The sequence below is a fragment of the Zonotrichia albicollis genome, chromosome 6 (assembly GCF_047830755.1).
Source record: "Zonotrichia albicollis isolate bZonAlb1 chromosome 6, bZonAlb1.hap1, whole genome shotgun sequence".
NCBI classification, from domain to species: Eukaryota; Metazoa; Chordata; class Aves; order Passeriformes; family Passerellidae; genus Zonotrichia; species Zonotrichia albicollis.
Genome location: NC_133824.1, coordinates 7,844,569 through 7,867,640, shown reverse-complemented (window position 1 = coordinate 7,867,640; position 23,072 = coordinate 7,844,569). Strand labels below are relative to the sequence as shown.

Genomic DNA, 23,072 nt, shown 5'->3' with positions numbered 1-23,072 from the left:
AAGTATTTCCCACTGACTAAAAGCTGCAGCATACCAGCAGTCTGATGTGGGTTTATTTTCCTGCTTGAGGACTACGTAAGTGCTTGTGTCCTCTCTCCACTGAGACATCCCTTCGCTTTAGGCACTGGTCTCTGCTCACTGCTGGGGAGTGTTATTGAACCTGGCTCACATTCCTGTTCCTTCTGATCTTCTTTTCTCTAATGAAAGACCTCCCCATGGGCACCTTTCCTAGTTTCCCCTCTCCCTTCTCTTATGGCAGGTCTTTGCTTCTCTTGGGTATACTGTTTTCTGCTGTTTATTAATTTCTGCTCATTCCACTTTGATTCCTCTGTTGTTCATACATACTGTGCAGTGCCTGTGCACACTGCTGTGCCTGGATGAGCTTTTAGTCAAGCTTCTTACAACCCCAGAGCTTCTCTTGGCCTCATCTTGCATTTCCATGGTGCCTTTGAGTTCCCAACTGAAAGAAGAAATCCAACTCTAAGAAGAAATGCAAATGTGGTTCCCTGCACCTACCAGTGCTTCTCTGAGCAGGATCTTGATAGCTGACAAGTACCCTGGGTTACTGGAGTTTAGGAGAGGACTGTTTGGCAAAAACAGCTCAAGGATCAAGAGCAGATAAAAAATCATCGCAGAAGTGAGAATGTGACAATGTAATACAGCAAACAAGCAAAAATGTGTGTGCCAAGCGTGCCTTCCTCCCATACATCACAAGCAGCAAAACTTAATGCCCTGCTCAGCATCTTGCTTGGGGGCTGTCCAGGTTTTAAGCCAAGCACCCAACTTCCCAAGTTTGCCCTTGGAGGAAAAGGAGGTTTTAAGTTGTTACTAGGAGGAAAGGAACAAAACCGCATTTGACTGTGATGTTCAAGTGAGGTTAAATCCTCGAGGAGCCTCTCCTCCCTGTTTGGTAATTCGAGCTCTTGTTTGTGAGATAAGGGAAGGTGTCAGCTCCAGCAGCATCTGCACTCCCACTCTGCTGTGTGTGATTTCTGTGCCCTCTTCAGTTTGCTAATCAAAACAAGATTCCGCTGCGTGTTTCTTATCCCCAGAGGGTGGAACTATCCTCAGAAAATTAAAGCTCTCTTATCTCTTAATGTGTCATCACAACTAATAGCCTGGGGACTGTAAACAAGTTTAAATATCAAAACAATTTAGCTGGTGATTGTCTGTGATTATGGATTAAGAATACAAAATTTGTGCTCACTGATATTCAAGGTAGATTGAAAACAAGGAGCCATATTCTCACTGATGTAAATGGAGGTGGCTGAGCTGAGCTGGGGGAGGAGGACTGCTCTGTACTAGCTGAGCATCTGACCCTGGGAGGTTTTCAGAAGTTTCCATTCTTGTTTTTCAAGGTGCCAGATAACACATGACAGCACAGGGCTGATCAGGAGGAGCACTGAGGGCCTGGATGATCCTCCCCTTCTCTGAGTTCCCAGGAGCTCAGATTCTGCAGGCTGAGCCCTCCACTTGGCAGCCTCTTTGGGGAGCTCATAAATAATGACTTAGAGGAGAAATGATTTAATATTACAAAAGTTTCTCAAGATCAAGTCAAGGTGCCAGAATATTCAAAAACTGTCAGATATGTCAGGGCAGGTGCTTTGTGAGGGATGTGCTTTGTATGTTTGATGTGACAAACACACTGCAGTAAATTCTCAAACATGCACTTGCTACTGCCTTTTCCAAAGCCCTGCCATCAAGCCATCACCTTTAGATCAGCCATGCTGGGTGAAAAGATGCAAAAAGATCTTTTGCTAGGAATGCTTTTCCTGGTTCATTGGATTGTTTGCAATGGGAGTAGTGATGTGCAGAATGTTCCCCAGATTTGGGGAGATGGTAGTGGGTGTATTTCATAGCACAGCTGGATGTAAAACTTTTCATGTTAGTGTGTTCCTGTTTTGAAATGAATATGGAAACGAAGTATTTGCAAGGCCCCACCTTTTTTATGAACCATTTTCTGCTGTAGGCTGAATAACTCATTCTTCAAAGAATCCCACAGATGAAAAACTGAAGCAGAGAGAATAAGTGAATTTCCTGTAGATATAAGGAATGAAGCCAGCAGAAGTGCAAGGAGATGAATAGTGCAAGGAGTTTCCTAACCACTGAACTGTCCTTGTCTCCCATGTGCAGTGCAGAATACACAGAATATTTATCTTTTAATTGATAGCTTTTTGGAATATGTATCCGTACAAAGGCTGATGTTGGGTTAATGATGAATCTTACAAAATGAAGTAGGAAAGACATTAATTTTGATGTGGCAGGAAAGTGCTTTCCTAATGAGATAGCAATTAAATAAGAAGGATAGTTATTAAAAGAAATGGTAAATTTAGTGTTCTCTAGCCCTCCTATCTGAGCAGTTCTAGCCATGGTTCTGGGTAAGGAAAAGAAATGTTTCTGTCAAGCTTGAAGTACCACCAGAAAAATACAAAAGGAAAAATGTGTCATAAGAATCATAAAAATATTAAATAATGTCAAATAAATGAAATCCATTTCTAGAAGAGAATAATAAAGACTGAGAAGAGATACCCAGAAAGCCAGATGACTTTTCTATTTTCTTAATTGGGGTAATTATACTAAACTGACAGCAAGTATTTCCCCAGTAGAAAAAAACACCCCCAAACCTCAGGCAGCAAAAATACCACTCTGAGCATGAGACCTGTGAAGGTTAAAGGCTTGAGTCTGCCATTAGGAGAGTGCTACTCTTCTCCCAAGGTCAGTCCTTACATATGGAGAAGTAATTTTCATTCTGCTCTCCTCCCTGTACAAAGTCAACGCTTACCTTGATTTCAACAGTGCTATATTTGGCAAAGTATTAATATAATTGTGTTTGGTCCCAGTCATGTCCTGTTTGAATGTTAAACTCCTCTTAAGACCAAGCCTTTGTGTGCTGCCTCTTGTTCCTTAGGTGCTGTATAAAATGGAGAGCAGTGCAGACCTGCTGGAGCAATCCCTCCAGGGAAACCCGTGCTGCCAGTGCCCACACTGTGTTTTTTCTGAGGGTTATACTTCACACCAGCTTTTGTCTGGATCCCTGCTGCCATGGGCTGAAAGTACTTTTTTGGGTGTAGTTTTGTCCAAGAAAGATGCAGTTTATGCAGTCCCAGGATCACCATAGTGTGATCCAAATGCAGCGCACAGGCACATAGACACAACCTCCAACAAATCACACTGTGCATCAGCCCCTCTGCAAACTCTCAGCTGCTGATGCTCCCTTGTTGTTCATCATGGTCCAGCCACCAGCTTCTCTGTGCATATTTTGTTGCATCACACTGAGCACTTCTCCCTCAGGTAAGGCCTCTTAGTGGGACAGAAATAACCTGGCAGTCTGATCCATGTCACCTGAAACCACCCACTATCTCCTTGCTAATAAGTACAACTTGCAAAGAGGAAAAACGTGATTGTGCAGCCTCAGATGAGAGATTGTGCAGCCCAAGGATCTCTGCCTTTCTCATTAGCCAGTAATGGGTGCCTGGGAGAGACTTTAATAATAAGGCAAAGGTGTGGTGGTACTTCCCCAGAATAATTTCATAGCTTACAAAAAATTCATAACTCAAGGATTTGCTAAGCCAGAGGCTTTGTCTTTATATCTAACAGCCTTTGATATGTCTCCTTCATGTGTGAATTATTTAGCTACTTTTTAGATGGATGTTAATTTTAGGATCTAACGTTCTGCAGGAGAGAATTTGATATTGACTTCTTGCTGCACAGTTTATTAAGAAAAGAATGGGAATGTTAATAATAGGAGATCAGATGCTGTCTGAGCCCCATGCTGCCTCTGTTCACACTAATCCTGGAGTCAGGATTTCCTAGCACATGTGATGCAGGGTCACTGTACCAAAATTGAAGAGCGCCAGTGGCTGCAGAGCCAAGCTGCCCCTTGAGAGCTGGGGCTTTGCCCCACTCTCTGTGGGTTTTTTGGTGTGAATGGGAAACTGCCCAAAGCACAGGATGCAGAGTCAAATTGCACCTTCTCTGGCTTTTTTCAAGCCAGAAAGGCTTGACCCACAGGATGCTTGGGTATGATCATATTTCTGTGGGAACCAGTGTGCTGAATCAAGAGTGTTCAGCTCTTGTGGGAAGCAGCCAGAAAGAACTTCACTCTCCCCTCAAATCCTTCCATTCTAGGCCTGGGATTTTATCAGACTATATTTTTAATCCTACTTGATTTCTCAAATAAACAGTGAAATGAAAACAGTTGGCCAGAGGGAAAACCTTCCAGTTACTGAAGGGGAAAAGAACAGAATATCCAGATGACTCATGGCTCTGTGGGTGAAGTAATGGCTGCATGTCATAGCCGGGGATGTGGGTTTGTGGTCCGATGGCACACGGAGTGGATGCACTCAGGTTGTGACGTGTGTGAAAATGGCACTGGTAGGAACTCTCCTGTGATTTCCCAGAGACAAGTTGTTTGTTAAGATACCATTGACTGCTCAGTGGCAATTAACAAGATAGGAAGGACATGCACCAGGTGCAGCCAAACCCTCCTCTGGCCACCAGCTGGGGCAAATATTACAAAAGCCTTCTGCTGCTGGAAGAGGTAGGTGCTGCAGGAAGAGCTGGAGATGGCTGTGGCTGAAGGAACTCTGGGGACAGTTTCTGAGGGCTGGAGCCATATCTCTGTGAGGTACCTGGTGCCTGTGAAGTTTTGCTTTCCTGGACCAGGTTATCCAAAGATCTTCTGGATGATCATGCTCTGACTTTTGATGCTCTGTTGTTTGATGCCCTTCTCCTTGGTGCCCCCTGCTCCCACTGACAGCTGTCTGCTGTAGGAACTCTCAGGTTTCTCACTCCCTTGTTATTTTTTCCTCTGATCCACTGGTTACAACAAGACAAAACACATAAATGCTAATGCAAGTGTAAGTACAGAGGCCTCTGCAGAACCCGACTTCTGCCTTACTTGCCACTAATCCCTTATACCTGCTGGGAATCAAACACTTCTAGGAAGTGTTACTGCCAGCAGTTACTCTCTGTCCTATATATGAACCACTTGCAGGTGTGACAAAAATACAGGTTCTTCCTCTCAGTCTCTCCATTGCAAGATTTCCTTACCTCTCCCAGTCCTTTCCATCCTTTCAGTGCTGCGGCTGCTGCTCTGTGGCTGTGCAGTGCAGGAGCAGCTCAGAGGAGCTGCAGGTCAGGGCTCCTCTCTGATGATTCCTGCTGGAGGGGAGGTGCCCACAGAGGTGGTGGGCAGTTTTTGGGGAGCCCTCACCCCCCTGAATATATGCACTGCCTGGGAGGTACTGCTTTTGCTCTGTGAGTTAGTGGAGGGAGGAATGAGGGTCCACTAAAGGACCAAATCAAATCCCTCTTTAAGGCAGGAGCTTTTGGGGAATTTTTTTTCCTACATCCTACCACTGCTTTCTGCTGCAGAAATACGATGGGATATGGCTTGTAGCCTGGAAGACAGCAGCAGGGCTTTGCCTGAACCCAGATCTTGGCAGATCAGTTGGCATTGGGAGATCAGCCAACCTTTTTCAGTTTTCTGGGACACTCTGGCTTGCCCATGTGGTTAAAATTTGCAGTGTTAGATAAACACGGATAAGAATTTATCCATTTCTAATTTGAACAATCCGATGGTGGGAAGACCAAGGAAGCTTCTTTGTTTGTGGCTTCAGCTGTGCTGGGAGTCAGGGCTCGTCCCACATTTGAGGAATCTGCTTTTTTTAGGCTGGGGCTGTTGCTTGGGAAATGGCTGTATTCTCCCTGCAGGCAGATCGATACATTTCAGCTCACTGCGCTGCAAGTAACTTTTCATCATACATTAAGAACGAGGAAAATAAAAGCCAAGATGGATGTTATTTTGGTTTTGCTTTTATTTTGAATTATTTATTAAGAAGTCACTGCTGTCTTCCTTCTCATCGGGAGACAAAATGCCTTTCTCTTTAATGATTCTTTCCTAGTAAAAAAAGAAGCAAGGTCTTTCCAGTTTTATTTCCCTCACTCGCTTCTTGGCTGAAGTATAAATATGGGGTCTCCACCACATGGCAAGATCCCAGTGCAGGCAAAGTCCCCCCTGATGCTGGAGGAGTCTCACCTCATGGTACATTTCTGACCAGTTTTATTATGTTATAGCAGCTGTTATGTGTGCTAGCAGTGGTTCCTGGCACATAAGCAGAGGGTTATAAGTAAACCACAGAATAGCTGAACTGTAATTTTAATTATTTACTGAACAGCTAATAGAAATACTAATTCTTTTCAAATGAATTCTTAATAAAATATGTTATGGGGCAAAAATTCTGCCATTGGTTCCACTATTAATATGAGCTTCTGTACTCCAATTAATAATCCATTTTGATGTTTTTGTTCCTAAATCTAGGTTATTCTGAAGGGAAGGATAAAGAAACTGGCCACCAAGATGGTAATCACTAGTGGAAATGAAGAAGATAAAGGCAGTCAAGAAAAGGAAAGCAAAGAAGAAACCATCTTGGCAATGCTTGGAATTATTGGGACAATTCTGAACCTCATTGTGATCATTTTTGTGTATATTTATACAACGTTGTAAACTAGAAGGCATGCAAATAGACCAGATAAAATGGCCATTAAGAGTGACAACAAACATTGCTGACTATTGACAAGTTCTTTAATCAGAATTGACTCTGTATTATATTAACACATCATAAAAGCACTGCCTGAAGGCAGCGAAGACTGAAGCACAATTAATTTAACAAGACTTTTTCACACAGTAATAAGCTTAACTCTTCTTCCTGCCCTCTCCCTTTCTGTTTGGTTTTCAGTTTGGGGGAGAATGACTGCAGTTATATAAGTTGTAGCTTTGAAGAAATCCACCAGGGATATGTTGTTTTAAAACAATAAAAAAAAAAAAAAGGAAAAGAAAATAAAATACAAGAAAGGAAAAAAAAAAGGAAAAGAAAGAAACTGTAAACTATATATAATTAGAAATGTATGCTGTATACCCGCAAAGATTGAACTCAAAGATAGCTTCATAGCACAGATCACGTGTCTGTTAGGTCAAATGGTTTTTTCTCTTGGTTTTTGCTTTTACTTACATTGAATCTGACAAGCTTTTTATTTAGAATGAACATATGGTGCAATCATGAAAAAAACAATTCTGTTGAGCAAGGTCTGCCTAAACCTGATAAAATGTTGGGAGAAATACATTACATGGTTATTTTTCCTTTCTCATTTGCTTAACATCTGTGTCTGTTCATACCAATGTTTATAAATATATATTTTTAATAAATGTGCTATATTTTTAGCATGAACCAAATATTTGGAGACACTTGTATTCATGCAGCTAAATTTTGTTTGATTAAGTGCCCCTTTTGACAATGGATGTTATTTTCCTCGGCAATTATACAGCAGTCTTGTTTGCAGCCCTCTCACTGAGGTCTGAAGCAAGCTCGCATCATGCTCACATGCATGACTTGAAGTTGGAATGTCAGCTGAAAAGCATTGCTGCTTAATATGGGAAATAGCAAAACATTGTAAGGTGACCTTTGGAGACTGGTTGCAGAAAGAAGGCTCTATTTATAGTTAAAAAAAGAAAAAAATGAAAGGAACACTGAGGCATCTCACAAAATATTGCAAAATTCATAGAATTTATGGCTTTCAGTATCTGGTCACTCTCTCTAAGTACTTGTGCTGAGAGAAGTGAGCAGAGGTTTATACAGTTGAAAAGAGAAATTTATAGAGCCTAAAGTGAGGGGCTGAAGTGAAATCCAGACTGTAAATACAGAGTGTATTTTAAATGTGAGGATCATTAACTCTTTATGCTTCTCTGACATGTGCTTTAACTGAATTGGTGCAGTGAAATTCTCTGACTTGTGTTTTTGACAGGAATGTACAATGATGATGATCACCATTTTTCTTCAGAGTTCAGTACCTATAAATATACAAAGCATTAAAAATATGAGACTTCAATTCTGCCTCAAGCTGCCTAAGTACATTGCCTACTAACTCTGATATATCCTCTTAAAAACCAGGTCAATTAATTGTTTACTGACTTGTGGTTTGGATTGCATTCTCAGATGCACAAGGAGGATTGGTATTGAAGTAAGCTACAGCTGTGAAAATTTTCACCTTAGAGTCTTATTAATTTTAGTGATCAGACCTGTCCCTGTGGAATCAATAATGACTTTTTCACCATTTTCCAGGGTCTAGGAATGATCTCAAAAATAGAGCATTTCAGCGCAGGATATAAAAGAAAGCCTGGAAAGTCCTGAGGGGCACCTCTTATAAACAGAGGTGTTTAGTCTCTTATGGTATCATACAGTCAATAACAAAAACCATTAAGAGTAGAAAAAAGGTCAGTAAATAAATTACAATGAAATCCAATATGAAGGCTGAAGGAAAGCAAAGCGAGAATAATTTCATGTTAATGAAAACATGACAGGGTGAGAGAGGTGAGAAAATGAGCAGAGATTTGAAGTAGAAAACAGCAGAGAAAGGCAGTGCCATGCATGCCAGCATGGCTGAGGAAACATTTGTGTTTGCACAGTGCTGGTAGTGCTGCAGCTCTCAGGGAGGACAAGAAACAGTAGTGGTGCAGGACAGTGTAGCTCAGTGAAGGTGATCTTGTTTTTTAATTTATACCTATTTATTGATAATTCTAAGGAATCAGCAAACTCTGCTTTTGATCATCCTTATGGCTACAATATATTTCACTCCACTAGGCATTTTTTTCTTCTGTTTAAACTACTGCTGCTCACAGCCTGTGGCTCTGAGCACCTGCACATGCTCCAGGCACCAGTGGAACCTCAGCCAGCCCCTTCCCTGCCAGGATCTTCTCTGCAGATGTTTCTCTTGAACTTCTCCTTTTCCAGCAAACACCACAGCAACCTGCCCAAGGCTCATGCTCATCTTCTAGAGGAACATCCTCTGAGTCAAAAGTCTCATGCCAGATATGTTTTTGCCTCCCTCTGCCTCAAATGGTAATATATCTTCTTGGGGGCAGGAAGATGCTTAATGAATGAAATTTCATGAGGGGTTCTACTATTACTACAAATTAAATTGGAAAACAGCCTAGGACACCTCACCCACTGAAGCAAAGTGGGAGCTTTTTCTGCTCAGCACTGCTGCACTTATTCAGACCTGGGCCAGCACCTCCAGCAAGTCAGGTATGGCAAACAGCCCAAATAAGCTGAAATGGTGGATCAAGGGCCCAAGGAATCCATGCTTTCCCTGCTGTGCTTTGCCTGTTGGTCCTGATGGAGGCAGTTTGTCCAGGTGCACCATCACCCCTACCAGCAGCAGCTGTGTGCAGTGTGCTTTGCCACAGGACTTCTATTCCTCTGAAAGAGGAAGAAAGGTTTATCCCATTCCATAAAAAGTTCAACATTTAATATTTTAATTTTACAGGTTTCTGTTCACAGATAGTTCTAGAAATATCCTGGGGCAATTTCTTCTTAAGTAGATTCATTAAGTATTCATTTAAATAAAAATGAAGCGTTTCCTTTGAGGGCAATTTCTTTACCTTTTATTTGGTATTCATGAACAGTGATAGGGGAAAAGTATGTTTTCAAGAATGACAGTGGAAGAGGAATATTTTATACAAGGATCTGAAGGTGTGCCTACCCAGGCAGCTGTGGGCAGGCCTGCTCTTGGCTCAGTGACAGCTGGAGCCAAATTACCCTCATGCTTTTTTTATGTGAGCAGTTTTCAGCATGCGCCTATAAGAAATATTCGACTAGGTAATATAAATGTCATGGATACCTTATAGTCAGCAACTGCTCTATAAACAATTGAATAAAACTTCTCATTACAAGAGTTGAATGGTAAATCTGCTTTGGCAAGGAAAAATCCAAGTCTCATTTTTGGCTTGACTTGTATGTAATGCAAACAGTTTCCAAAGTAAATTTTAAAAAATTAAGTATTAGTCCATTAGTGACAGGATCTTTCATCTTTGCTTTTGAGTAGAAGGAAATTAATATCCAATATCATAATAAGATATTAAAGCATCACCTTTTGCATCAGGCAACTAAGAATATGATTATCCTATGTAGTTTGATGGTCTGTAACATGGGAATGAAAAATATTTTCATGAGGTGATAGAAAGATGACACTGTCCCCATTATTATCTGTTGTGTTGGCTAGTGGATACAGAAAGACTTTCAAGAAGGGAGAAGATAAAACTTTATTATGCACACAGCAGGATTAGGAGAAAGAAAACAGACAGGTTACTGCCCTCCAATCTGTTTCCTACAACTGCATTGAAAATTCAACATCTTGGGAACCACCACATCTTTATAGAGGAATGTATCATCCTGTGTGTTGGCTCTCAGGGCAGCCCTTGCAGTTCTGTACCTTCTGCTCCTTCCACCTGCACTCTGCAGCAGTGTAGTGTGTGCCTCATTGTGCCTGAGGAGAGCTTGAACACAAACGCAGCCTGGCAGCCTCTGGAAGCAGTTGTTTTGTTTTACTGAGGTGTAACAATCTACTACAGGCCTGAGTTTTATTATTTTAAGGACAGTCATCATCATGTTACTGTCTGATAATCCAGGGGATACTTCACTCTGTGAATGCCCAGATAAATCCCACCTCTGGCCTACAGGTAAAATTTTGGTTCAGCAGCTATCAAAATACAAAAGAAAGCTTCAATTACATCACAACCAAACTTCAAGCATTGCTTAATGTGTCTTATACTTCCATTAATCTATACACTGAAGCTCACCCCAAATACCCCAAGATCTCATCTGTGTCAAGAGGTCCCATCTCTTCTGAGTCAGAATTACCATTTCTGTGTGAATTATGGCATATGCAGAGAACTTGGCCCATAGAGGGAAATGATAAACATTAACTGAATTAGAACTACAAGGAGGCAGCACTGCAGAATTTACTAATTAGTTTGAGGTCTAGCTGGAGTACTTTGTTTCTGGATAACCAATATTTTGGAGAAAAAATATTATTGTTCCTTGGAAAGTTTGTGGAAGAAATATGCCTAACTGAAAGAAAGAACCTCATTGAAAATATTTCAGCAGCCATCCTCCAAAGAAAACACTGACCAGGACTCTGAGTGCCTTGCTTCCCAAGAGAACTGTTTGGCAGCCCAGGAACACAGTGCACATAAATGTAAGCACCTCTTTTTTACTGAGAGGCTTTGTCTTCTCTAGAACAGAATGCACAGATTTACAAAGATTTACAAATTTATGAAATAGTGCATAATGCAACATCAACAAATAAAAAAATCTGTTTACCTTTATTTCCAGCAGATGTGCTGCAGACCCTGCACTGCTTCCATACCTGGCTGTGTGTTTTGGAGGCTCATCCCAGAAGATCTTATAAACTCAGTGCAGCTTTCTTTCCCCACCACTGATCCAAGAGAAACAAAACCTGTTATTCAGTGTGGAAACCTCCACACCAGACTGAAATCCCACATGCTTCCCTATGCATTTATCTGCATATGAACCATCTGGTGTCCAATAAGAATTTCCTTGTCTCAGGCATTAGGTTTGCTTATCTGCATTTCACTGGGGGCTCAGGTTGTGAAAGGCAATTTGTAGAGCTGAAAGCACCCAACTGTTCCCAATGATCCAGCTGTAAATAATGGAGCTGTCACCTGGAGAGTGCCTGCTCACGTGCATGGCACACCACACACCATCCTGCTGGTGTGGTCTGACACTGACACAGCCTCTGTGACACCCAGGGGTGGGGCTGGGCTCTAACTGGCCCACACAGCCCAAAAAGTGTTCTGTGTAAAAGCCTGGATCCCAAGTCAAGCTCTGCAGAGTGAAAGGACATCCCTCCTTGTTGATGGAAAGGCACTTTGCTATCCCCACTGGGACCCTTTCTTCTGCAAGCAGTCCCAGGTCAGCTGAAGGTGACCCATGCACCACCCTGAGCCTCTTGTGGCAGCTGCAGAACCTTTTCCCCCTGAGGGAAATAAACAGCTCTGGACTTTCCCAGTCTCCTAGGATAAGGAACCATGTCACTCTTGCAGGACAGGAACAGCATCAGGAGCATCCATTTCTGGCTGACAATGACAAGGCCATCTGCCTAGGGCACTGATGGAACCCTTTTCCCACCCATCATTCCTCACAGTCTGGCAAATGCAAGTTTATTTCCTGCACTCCAGGTTCTTCTCCACACTCAGTCACCATTCAGACTGAGGCAGACTTCTTTTATGATGCTGAGACTTTGTGAAACTTAATAGCTCCTGAAGCCAAGTCTTCAGGAACATATTAAATGTCATGATACTTTCATCTGGCCTTGATATCATGAAGTTGTCACCATAACAAGCCTTGGGTGTTGTCAGTCTCTGCCATCAGGGTGTTAAGGGACAAGCAAGGGACACCATGTGGGAGCCACGGGCAGCCAGAAGTTAATGCACTGTGGCTGCTTTCCCCAACACTTCCCTTCTTGAGGAGCAGTGCTGTTATGGGGGATTGATATTGGTGGTGGGTAAATGTAATAAAATGTTTGTGCAGCAGAGCGTGATTTCTCACCTTTATTTCCTGCAAACTTGATGGGAAAGTCTTTATAAATAATTCTGGCTTTGTCAATTTAAAATATGGATTAAAATTGACTATATATGTTTTCAAATTTTAATGTGCTGCTTCTTTTTCCCCCCCTACCAAAGAATTCAATTTTAGTTTTGCAGATGCTATTCTTTTTTCTGTAATAATGATAGCTAATGCAAAAGCATTGGTACTGGATAACAAAGAAAGGAATGAAGATTATATTGTCAGTGTTAAATTATTCCCTTCTTGTGAGCAGGAAAAGCTAGTCAGTGGTTTTCTTTGCATACAGTGCACATAGTTAGCAGTGTTTTTATAATTTGATACCATTATTTCTGGTATTCTGTGGGACAAAGTTCCATCACTTAGAGCAGTGCATATTCAGACAAATGTCAGCAAACTGAGAAGTATTTGAAATGTTTGCATTAGCTAAAAGAAAACCATGTCAGACATATACATTTTCAGCAGATTCAAAGTGAGACCACACAACTATCATTCTTGTACCCTGCTGACATTGTATAATACACACCAGGACATAATTTAGAAGCTCACTCTGCTGAAACTATTCATGTACATAACTCAGATTAAGGGGCTAAGTTTCTTTACAGTTAATACGAATATGAATATGTATTTGCAGGTTTGGGGCATTAGTTAATAGTTAGCTGGCAATTCAGCTCTAGCAAACATACAGCTAATCAGACAGGGAAAAATAAGAAATTTCCTGTACAATGAGCTATTTCTCTTTGTCTCATTGACCTTATTTTTAGCTGATATTTTTCAGACTGTGTGATTGATGAGAATGGTGCTAAAGCCTTCCTAACCAATGAAAGAATAAACACCATAGAGGAATATGAAATCTACATTTTCCAGCAGAAATTAAGCATTTCCCTAAATGGCTTTAAAAAAATCTCACTGCTGAATGTTTTACATTTTCCTTTCTGTTTCACTGTCAGCCAGCACACTATTTCTATTTCATTGTATAATAATATTTATGTACAGTTTCACTGAACTGTGAAAACACCAGCAAATGGATTTTGCATCCTTTCTTGCTTTTTAAGTTTTATAAGCCTCTTTCCAGTACATACCCATCTCCTGTTTTAAAGATCACAAGGAGAAATATATCACATCCAAAAGTGCCACTCAATTATGCAAACCTCACTACAAGCTTAGATTGAAAGTATATGACCATTTACCCAAAACAGGAGTGTTATTTCTTGAGACTGTTCATATGGCTCCAGAGACCCTGATATGGTGCTACATACAATATTAGATTCTTTTGGTTTTAGAAAAAAAAGAGTCCAGCTGTGAAACTCCTTGAAACAGTGCATTGCAGTGTGTTTGCAATTTACAGAGCAAGGCAAAAATTCTGATGAGCACAGACAGTGCTCAGCTCCTGGCTGACCTTCTCCCATGGGGCAGCAGCCCTTGGTGTACCCTGACAGACCAAGTGTTCAGTGCCCTCTACACTTGATGAAAGGCAATAATAGTCAAGTCATTAACATCCCAAAATTTGAAATGTCACCATTTTCTGTCTGGTTTCATTGGTCTTGAGAAAAAAAACCACCATCAAACAGCAGCCAGTGATTTCTTAAAGGGCTCCTGAATGTCTCTCTTCAAAATACATCTTTAGAGAAGAGGCTCTCAGGAGCTGTGAGGGGCCCTTGGCAGCACCTGGTGCCATCCTCATCCCCAGAATTCACCACTGCTTTGACTCAAGTGGCCTGAAAAGGCATCTTCCAAAATGGGACCAAGCTAATTCCCCATAGGATTTGTGTCATGCTGCAATCCCTTACTCTCCATGTTTTCCTGTATGTGCACTTGAATAGAATAGAATAGAATAGAATAGAATAGAATAGAATAGAATAGAATAGAATAGAATAGAATACTTTATTTGGAAAGGACCTACAACAACCATCTGGACTGTCCAAAAGCCAGAGCACATTACTAAGGGCACTGTCCAAATGCCTTTGAAGTACTGACTGGTTTGGGATATCAACCACGTCTCTAGGAAGCCTATTGCAGACCTATTCCAGACCACACTCTTGGTAAAGAAATGTTTCCTAATGCCATCTCTGGATCTCCCCTGATGCAACTTTGGACTATTCCCAGACCATATATCCCTGTGTCCTAGGGAGAAATGCTTAGTGCCTTCCTCTCTACTTTCCCTCCTCAGGAAGCTGTAGAGAACAATGAGATCCTCCCTCAGCTTCCTTTTCTAGAAACCAGACAATCACAAAGTCCCTATCCAGTCCTAACATGAGCTGCCTCACTTCATGATAGAGTTTGAAAAGGGAGCAGATTTCTGTATCTGTATTCCTCAGAATCCTGGCACCTCCATGGACAGGGTGGGTGGGAGGACCACCGATGAAGGCCTGGGCATCCAGCTGAGAATCTTCGTCTCTAAAATTTCACTCTGTTTGGTTTCAAATTCTCAAATTGTTTATTTGTACTTGCATTGAGAGCACTTCCATTAAATGCTGGTGTAAGAATTGCAGTGATGGCATGTTTTACCCACAGTACCTGGAGTGCTCACAAATTCTTCATGGAGTTGCTGGGATATTCCCATCATCTCAGAGACCAAATCAGATACAAAATTAAAAATCATAATGGAATCATAGGATGGTTTGGGTTGTAAAGTCATTTCATTCCAACTCCCCCTGCCATGGGCAGGGACACTTTTAACTAGAGCAGGTTGCTCAGAGCCCCATCCAACCTGGCCTTGAGCCTTTCCAGGGATGGATCATCCACAGTTTCTCTAGGCAACTTGTTCCACTTCTTTACCACTCTCACAGAAAAGAATTCCTTCCTATCTGATTTAAAACTTGCCCTTTTCAGTTTTCAGTTTTCACTTAGCTCCCCAGTCCCCACCCTGCTGTCCATCCACTCCAGAGGTGTGGGAAGAGAGGCTGCCATTGAAGATTGAGGGGAAAAAGTTGTTAAGTACTCAGCCTTCTCCTCATCCAGCATGGCTTATCAGGGAGATGACACCTTATTTGACTTTCATTAGTAGAGGTTAATAATTTGAATTGATTCAAACATTTTTGCTTGTCTGAAAATAGAGTCTTTACAAAATTAGTGGCAAAAGTAGAATGATGCCATGAAACCTGAAGACGATAAAGATCTCATGTTATTAAAATATCGCAATTAATACCAGCTGAAGCCCACTTTTAGTTCTGAGACATCTCTACAATTGTCAAATGAGCTCAAAAATTTTGTATAACTTTTTTGTCACTTTGCAGAATGAAGTGAAAGGTCTGAAAACAGTGATCCTTGTGCTCCAATTCCACTGCCTGCAAACTAAATAAAGAAATCAATAGGCATGCAGAGTGTTCCTCCAGTAGTCCATGCTTGGTTTCCAGAAGGATGTACTGAAGTGTGGCTTAACAGTAAAACAGAATCTGACTGGTGCTTTCCAATACCCTTTCAGATCAGTAAGTTTTTATTTATAGTCTTGTCCCCTGTGCAGAGGATGGATACTCTCCTTTCAACCAGATGGTTTCCTCCTCCTGTGTGTCTTTTACTCATCAAGTCCTGCATGATTACATTGTTGACATGTCATTGCTGAGAAGTAGTTTTAGCAAAAGAAAATAAATAGTTAAATAGTCCAGTTGTAAAAATGAAACACATCTGTTTGTATCAATCAATTCAAGCTCCACAGACCAAAATGCATAGAATCCTATAAGAAAAAAATACATTTTAGAAGCCATAATTTCCAGAGGAGTGGTAGAAGCAGAAGGATATACAGCATATACCCAAAGGCTATTTGAAAACTACCTTGAAAATTATAACTTTATTATGTAAAAGTTAAATATATTAGTTCAATTCAGCGTCTCTTCTTTGGTAAGATAATTTCCCTTACATTCACACACACACAGGGTGGTGTTTCCCAGTTGTCAGTCCAGCCTTGGTTGAAATTACATGACTCGAGCTGAAGGCAGATTCTAGCTCCCAGGTCTGAATCCAGCAGAGCATTTATATTCAGAATTCTGTCCAAGAAAGTGCATGGTCCTGTTGGCTTTCTGGGCTGCCCATAAGCCTGAAAGTCAGGATGTGCTTAAGTGCTTCACTGGAGCAGGGCAGAGTCCTGCAGCTGCACTGAAACACTCAGTCCATTTTGCTTTTCAGGGAGGTTATTACTGCTTGAAAGAGGTATTTCTCTGAAATAGAAGGGAACAAATGTCCCAGAGCACTCATTCATTTCCCTCTCAGTCCCTTTTCTTCTTTCTGCAACTCCCTTCTTTTTTTCCTGGCTCATAACATCAGCCTTGTCCATTCCTTACAAAAAAAAATGCTTAAATGGCCAGCTCTCTCTGCTTTATGGGCCTCAGATTTAAATTGAGAACCTCTTCCTTGCCCAAGGCTCTGTTTTATCTTCTGATCCCATTTCATCCAGCAATGTCACCAGCTGTGCTGAGCATCACCATTGCCCACACCCAGATCAGCTGTGGGCTGTTCCTACTGTATACCTGCCATGCTTTGCCTTTCCTACCAGCTCTGCTCCTTCCCTCATTTAAAGCCTGCCAGAAATACATCACCACCACATGGTGATAACAGAGCTACCCTCAGCAGAGCTGTTCTGGGAGCAAAAAGGGCTGGTGGGTGAGACCCAGTGCCAGGGCAGCTGCAGAGAGGGCCCTGCAGGGGGGTGTAAGCTACCAGAACTGCTTGGGCTGAAGTGCAGCCATCAGAGCCTGTGGTGAAGCACTGTGAGCCACAAAGGAAGATCACTGTACAGGAAACTGCATGCTGCAGTCAGTGCTGCATTGCAAGGACATCTAAAATTCCTTCCTTACACACTTTGGTTAATAGAGAAAGAGCTGAGGGGTGGAGATGTCAGGGTCTCTTGTAATGAGGCCTCTGAGGTTTTTGATAAAGCTGCTTAGAAAATAAAAAACAGTTTATTGTCTGGCACAATCTCATTCTTCCTGCTAGTCCTACAGAACCAGTGATGGGGATCAAGCTGACTCCATGCTCACCAGGTCCCAGCTAATCTAACAGAACCTTTGCAGCAGTCTGTAACAAAGCTGAGGGGCTAATAATCTGCCTGTCAGTGATTCTGTGTGGGTTTTGAGCTTTTTTTGTTCCAGGGGATTGGAAAAGCCTGGAAGACACAGCAGATCTGTGGTTGTTCCTGGAGATCTCATGTGCTCTGTTCCAGCAGATGTGGCTGTGCTGGTGGTGAGGATGAGGAGAGAGGTCCCCATGAAGACAGCATGGCTCTGTGAGCACACACTTCCTCCTCAGGATGACTAAGAGCTGACCTCAAGGGAACATGGGAGAAAAAGCAGGGAAGCATGAATCATCCGTGGAATGTCAGATTGCATGTGTCCTTTTGCAGAATGTAATTATTTTTATGCACATGTTTAATTAATTTTTCTTCCTGTTTCCTCTGATATTTGTTGTCATTCTCCTTGCTGGGTATAGCAACACACTCCTCGCTGTCAATGACTGCTTTGGCAGTGGGAAACCCTGGAAATGAGTGTGGCTGCCCCCAAAAGCAGTCTGAGCTGGAGACAACAGCCTGAAGGTGTTCTGTGATGAAAATTACATGTTCTGCTGCACAGCTCTGTCCTTCACCTGTGTCTGGAGCCAAAGCTCATGGTCAGGGCAGAGGCAGAGACGTTTCAGCTTTGGGACTGGCTGTGCTGGCCCTGGCTGCAGAGAGACAGAATCCTGTGCCATGAGCCCCCTGCCCAGCAGGGCAGCCTGGGGAAGGAAGGGAGAACATTTGGGGCACAACTGAGATGCTGAGGAAGCCCCTGTGCCAATGGAGCAAGGAGTGCTTGGGAAAACAAGATGTACAGAACCAGCTTCTAGCAAGCAATCTCAGCGGAGGAGAGATGGGGCTGTGATGTGGCAGCTGAAGAAGGGGCAATGGCAATTTCTCTGCTCTCCCTGTTCCTTCATTTCCACGGGAATAAACCTGAGGCAAAGGTTTAGACTGGGAAGAAAAAAAAAGTGTTTTGTCCTAAAAGAAAAAGCCAGTAGATTTACCCTTGCCATCAGGAGAAAGGCTGTATCTTAGGGCATTGGACATTTGTTGTTTTTATGGGGTTTTTCTTATTGCTTTACCCATGAGAAAAGGGCTCTGACTTTTCAGGGGAAGTGGTTAAAGCTGCTCCCTGAAGATTTGATTTGCTCATGCAAGGTGAAAGCAGCCCATGGCTCTCCTGTGCCATAGAGCCCAGGACATGAAGGAGAGAGGAAATCTTCCTGTAAAAACATCAGTGCTGGATTTACCTATTAATATACTTATTGCTGCTACATAGGAGTTTAACTCATGAAAATCTTTGGCTTTTCCTTGTTTATATAACCATGTGCCCCTGGAGTGCCCTGTGCCAGCTGCCCTCTGGGCACGTGGTTGGTAACAAATGGGAGGGAGCCTGCTCTGCCAGGCTGAGATGCCAATGGAGCAAAGGCATGAGGGAATCTCTGGCCAAGGCTGTGAGCCCCCTTATCTCACCTAGATACTATCCAGGGCTGTAAAACCCAGATAACATCTGACAAAACTGGGCAAATTAAGGAGTGCCTTCTGTCAGTGGCATAAAAAGTTTTTTGAGAATGCTCCTGCTCTCAGGGGTAAAACTGAAATAACCCTGTTCAGCACAGCAGAGTCTCTCAAGGAATGAAGCAAGTTTAAGCAGAATGGAAATCCTGTTTGCCACTTGTTTCTGGCATTTTCCCAGCATGTCTTCTGAGCACAGGATGCTCACTGCTGGCCATCTCCCCTTGTCCTCTCTCTACCATCTCATTGGTATTATTTCAAGATTTGCATTGCTTTTTTCAATCCTTTTTTGCTGGCTAGTTTAGCCTTTCATTCATAAGCAATGTGAAATTTTGCCATCCTCTTGAGTGTTTGTAATTTTGGTGTGTGTTTAGCCTTTGTGCTTTGAAACATAAATTTTTTCTTATATATTTTCTTCTTTTGCAGTATTTGGAAATTAAATTTTGATATTGGGCCTTTAAACAAAGGCATGATGCTTTTATTTCCATTCTTTATGGCTACCTCATAACATGGGTTTGACCTTTTCTGTGCAAAATCTTTGCCAACATTTTGCTTTTTCTAGCCTTTTGAAAGCCATAAATAACACTTCTGCATTCTTGCATATTTTCTAAGAGTGAAAATGCATTGGAAAATGCATTTCTTCTGTCCTATATTAGGGCAGGAGAGGCAAGGAACAATTCTGTCATTTACTTCAGTATCTCTGTACTTACAGCTAGGGATGTGAGATGTGGGTGCTGCATCAGTGCTGACAAAGATGTTCATATTCTTCACAGTAACTTCACCTGGTCCATCTGCACCCATGTGAGAGAAGGAATGGTGTGCTTTCATCTCATCTCTTTGTATTTACAGAGTATCACAGGCAATGACTTCACCTTTCCTGGAATAAGCCAGCAATCCTTTGGCAACCCAAGTGCTGCATGGAAAGTTCCCTACTCTCACTCTACATGAAAGTTAATCAAGAGTTTTGTAACTGCAGGGCCCAGACAAGAAAAATTGGAAATGGCAAAAATAAAATACATTTATTTTGTCTGTATTCACAAGAGAAATCATCAGTTTAGTAGCAGGAAAGCTTCCTGACTTGTCATATATGTTAAGATGTTACTTATGCATTCACACTTTTCATCAGGTACTTCTTATCTTTTTAAGAAAAAGAAGGAAAAATTTCCTGTGTGTAACAGAACTTGTGTAGTTCAGAGTTTCCACTTCAGAAAAAAATTATACAATGCAGCAATTATACAATTGTACAATGCACTGTGGACAATTCAGTAGACACTGGACACTCTTATCGAGCTAAGTGTGAGATACTGCTGAAACACCATGAACAAGGAAAAGTCAAAGCTTTGCAATTTCCCACAAAGATGACTAAAAGCTAGAGGCCTTGATCTAAAAGCTCATCAATATTTGTTATTGAAACTTTTGAAGAGCATTTTGCATTCGACTCCATCTTCCATAAAGTTAACAGAATGGGCAGAAAGTATTTCACATTTCCCAGATCATACCAAGCCCACACTGTACAGTGAGCAAAGCTTTTATTGGTCCTTAAGACTTGCCTGATTTAGCAGTGGTTCTTTTAATAGAGATGAACACATCAGTGGTGTCCTGCAGGGGCATGCTGAGCACTGGTGACACATAAGGTGTTTGAAAATCTTGGATCATCCTTTAAGACATGCTGCAGCTCCCTGGGATATTGCTCCCTATTGCAGTGACACTGGTGGCTCCTCCTGAACAGGAGAATATTTGTCAAATTGTAGGCTTGGTCTGTCCTAAGGAGAGTTTCCCATTTGTTGTGATTTCTGTTTTCATTGCTGCTCAAGATGCCTCCCCTGTGCATACATGGGGAGACTCAGGCTGGGAATGGCTGGCATGGATTGTGCAGTCCAAAACCCAGGGTAATTCTCTGTGTGGTGCATCAGGAGTATTCAAAGCTGAGCATTACTATTCTGATGATCCTTTCCCTCTGTTTTGCTTTGGGAGTCTGGATCTTTTCTGTGAGATGTGGAGCCCTGGTCTCCTCAGGCTTGTGTTCCCCTCCCAGCTGTGGAGGAACCCAGCATTCCAGCAGGATCTGTCCCTGCAGAGCTGCTCAAGGAGTAAGTTGCCGGCTAGCTGTGGTGTGTGCTCCCCCATGGCTTGAAATATTGTCAGAGGGAGAATCTGAGGAGGAGTGCTTGTCATCTGATTGTATTATTTTTCAACCACACAGGCAATAAATATTTAAAGTCTGGTTGTAGGCAATGTAACAACTCTGTAAATACACGCTTCTGAATACAGAAGTAAGAGGCTGATCTTTTCTTTTAAGAGGAAATAAATACATCTCTGTTTGGCATAAAGTGTCCTCCTCCCCATTCTGTAAGGAAGAATATGTTGAGGCAATTTTTCTGCTATGAATGAAGGTGAAAACTAAAGGCAGAAAAGTACTGCTGCATATTTATTGCTACCTCCTGGCGATCCTCTGCTCTTTTCCATTTGTCAGATCCAAGTATTAGATGAAAGAAAAGAAAGGAAAGAGGGAGAGAGGGAACTGAGAGAAATGAGCAGTTTCACTCTTTGTCCTGCTGCATTCTCTCTCCCTGCCTGTCCCCACCCTGGTTTTTTCCTGACAGAGAAGCTGTGAACAGTAATAGAGGTAGGAAGCAGTATGGGAGTTCCTGTGATGTTTTCTGCCCTCTCTACAGCACCACCTGAACTTCCACTATTCCAAGTAATTTGGTTTTATGGGAGTACTTGCAGTTATTTTTTGTAAATTGAAATTAAGTATTGGCATGAGCCTGAAGATGCTGAGTCCATATCAGCTCTAGTGGAAGAGGGCAGCTGTGGCCAGAGAGGTGAGAAACACCTGTGGATGTGACACAAAAGTGAGTACATGATCCTTGTCCTTGGACATTGACCAGTGTGGAAATAAATCCAGGCCTGTTTTGATGTCCTTTGTTATGATTAAATTGGATTTTTTTTTCCTTTAGAATAGTTTTGGAAGGGAAAAAAAATACTCTGGCATTGACTGAAGGGAGATCTAGGGTCTCAGCTGATTTAAGCTGAGCAGCAGAGTTATGGTAGTGGGGAGCTAGCTGAATCTGCATATTGCCCTTTCTAGAATTTCCATTTTTTCGGTTTTTAAAAGAGCTTTCTTTATTTTTAGAGGTGATTTTATGAAATGCCTTTGCAATTGAGAAGTAACTTGGTGATTTGACTCATGTGGTTTGTTTCTCCTCTGTGAGGCATAGTTAGTAAAGTTTCTTGAATGTATAAATGATTAGCTAAATGTGATGATGTGTGAAGAATCTTACACTCCTGCTGTTTCTGAAATCCATTTAATGAACAAATTCCTTAGTGGTCATCTCAGAACAAACCATTATCAAACAACTCTTACCTACTAAAAGAAATGTCTTTTTAAAAAAGCCTAGCTTAGGCATAGTAGAATATTTATTACATGGCTGGCAGTATTCTTCTGCCTGACGGATGGACTGCAATTACAGCATGGTAAATATTTCATTAGAACAAAGCAAAACTGCATGGGAAGTAGCCTTCCCTTTATTTAAAACATTTATTAAAATACAACGTTAGAATCTACATGGGAATAATTCTTTCTGCCTAATCTAGCAGCTAAGCTACAATTTTAGGTGAGACATTTTGTTATTACAAAACCTTGCATATTAGAGCAATCTATCTTCTCCTCTGAGGAAGATGGACATCTTAGCACAGATTGAACTTAGTGTACACTGGTGTTCTTTGCACCATTCTGGCTTGTTCAAGGAAGGAAGAAAAAGCAGGTGCAGAGATTTCAGTGCCCTTACAAAATCATTTCTCTTCAGTGACAATGCAAATGTAGTTTAAATACAAGATCTAAACACAAATGAATGTTGAATTCTGTGCACAAGAGTGGGAAGTGCATAATGCTGCATGTGCAGTTTTGGAGATCACTGTTCTACTTTAAATACTTCCTGAGTTCCACTTGTTTTGAAATTGTCCACTTCTCTGGACAGTGAAAAAAGGGACAAAGACAATTTTTGAGGGCTCATCCAACTGCAGCAATTTTCTTAGTGAATTGAAAAGTCATTTAAGAGCACATATGAGGAATGAGGTCTTACTGAACAGTAATCTGGCTATAACTACTTTTCATCTTTCTACAAGAGCACCAGATTATACAACAC

The 23,072-nt window shown here is 41.7% G+C and overlaps 1 protein-coding gene across 3 annotated transcripts in view; it reads left to right on the top strand.

Moving 5' to 3' along the window:
• LOC102069867 (protein TUNAR) overlaps positions 1–11,167 on the top strand; it is a 163,114-nt gene extending 151,947 nt beyond the window's left edge. For all 3 annotated transcript variants that reach the window (XM_074542407.1, XM_074542405.1, XM_074542406.1), the window contains one exon: positions 6,323–11,167. In XM_074542407.1, coding sequence (XP_074398508.1) covers positions 6,362–6,508 — 147 coding nt within the window. In that variant the 5' untranslated portion in view covers positions 6,323–6,361 and the 3' untranslated portion in view covers positions 6,509–11,167. The remainder of the gene's footprint in view (positions 1–6,322) is intronic.
• Positions 11,168–23,072: the final 11,905 nt, after the last annotated feature.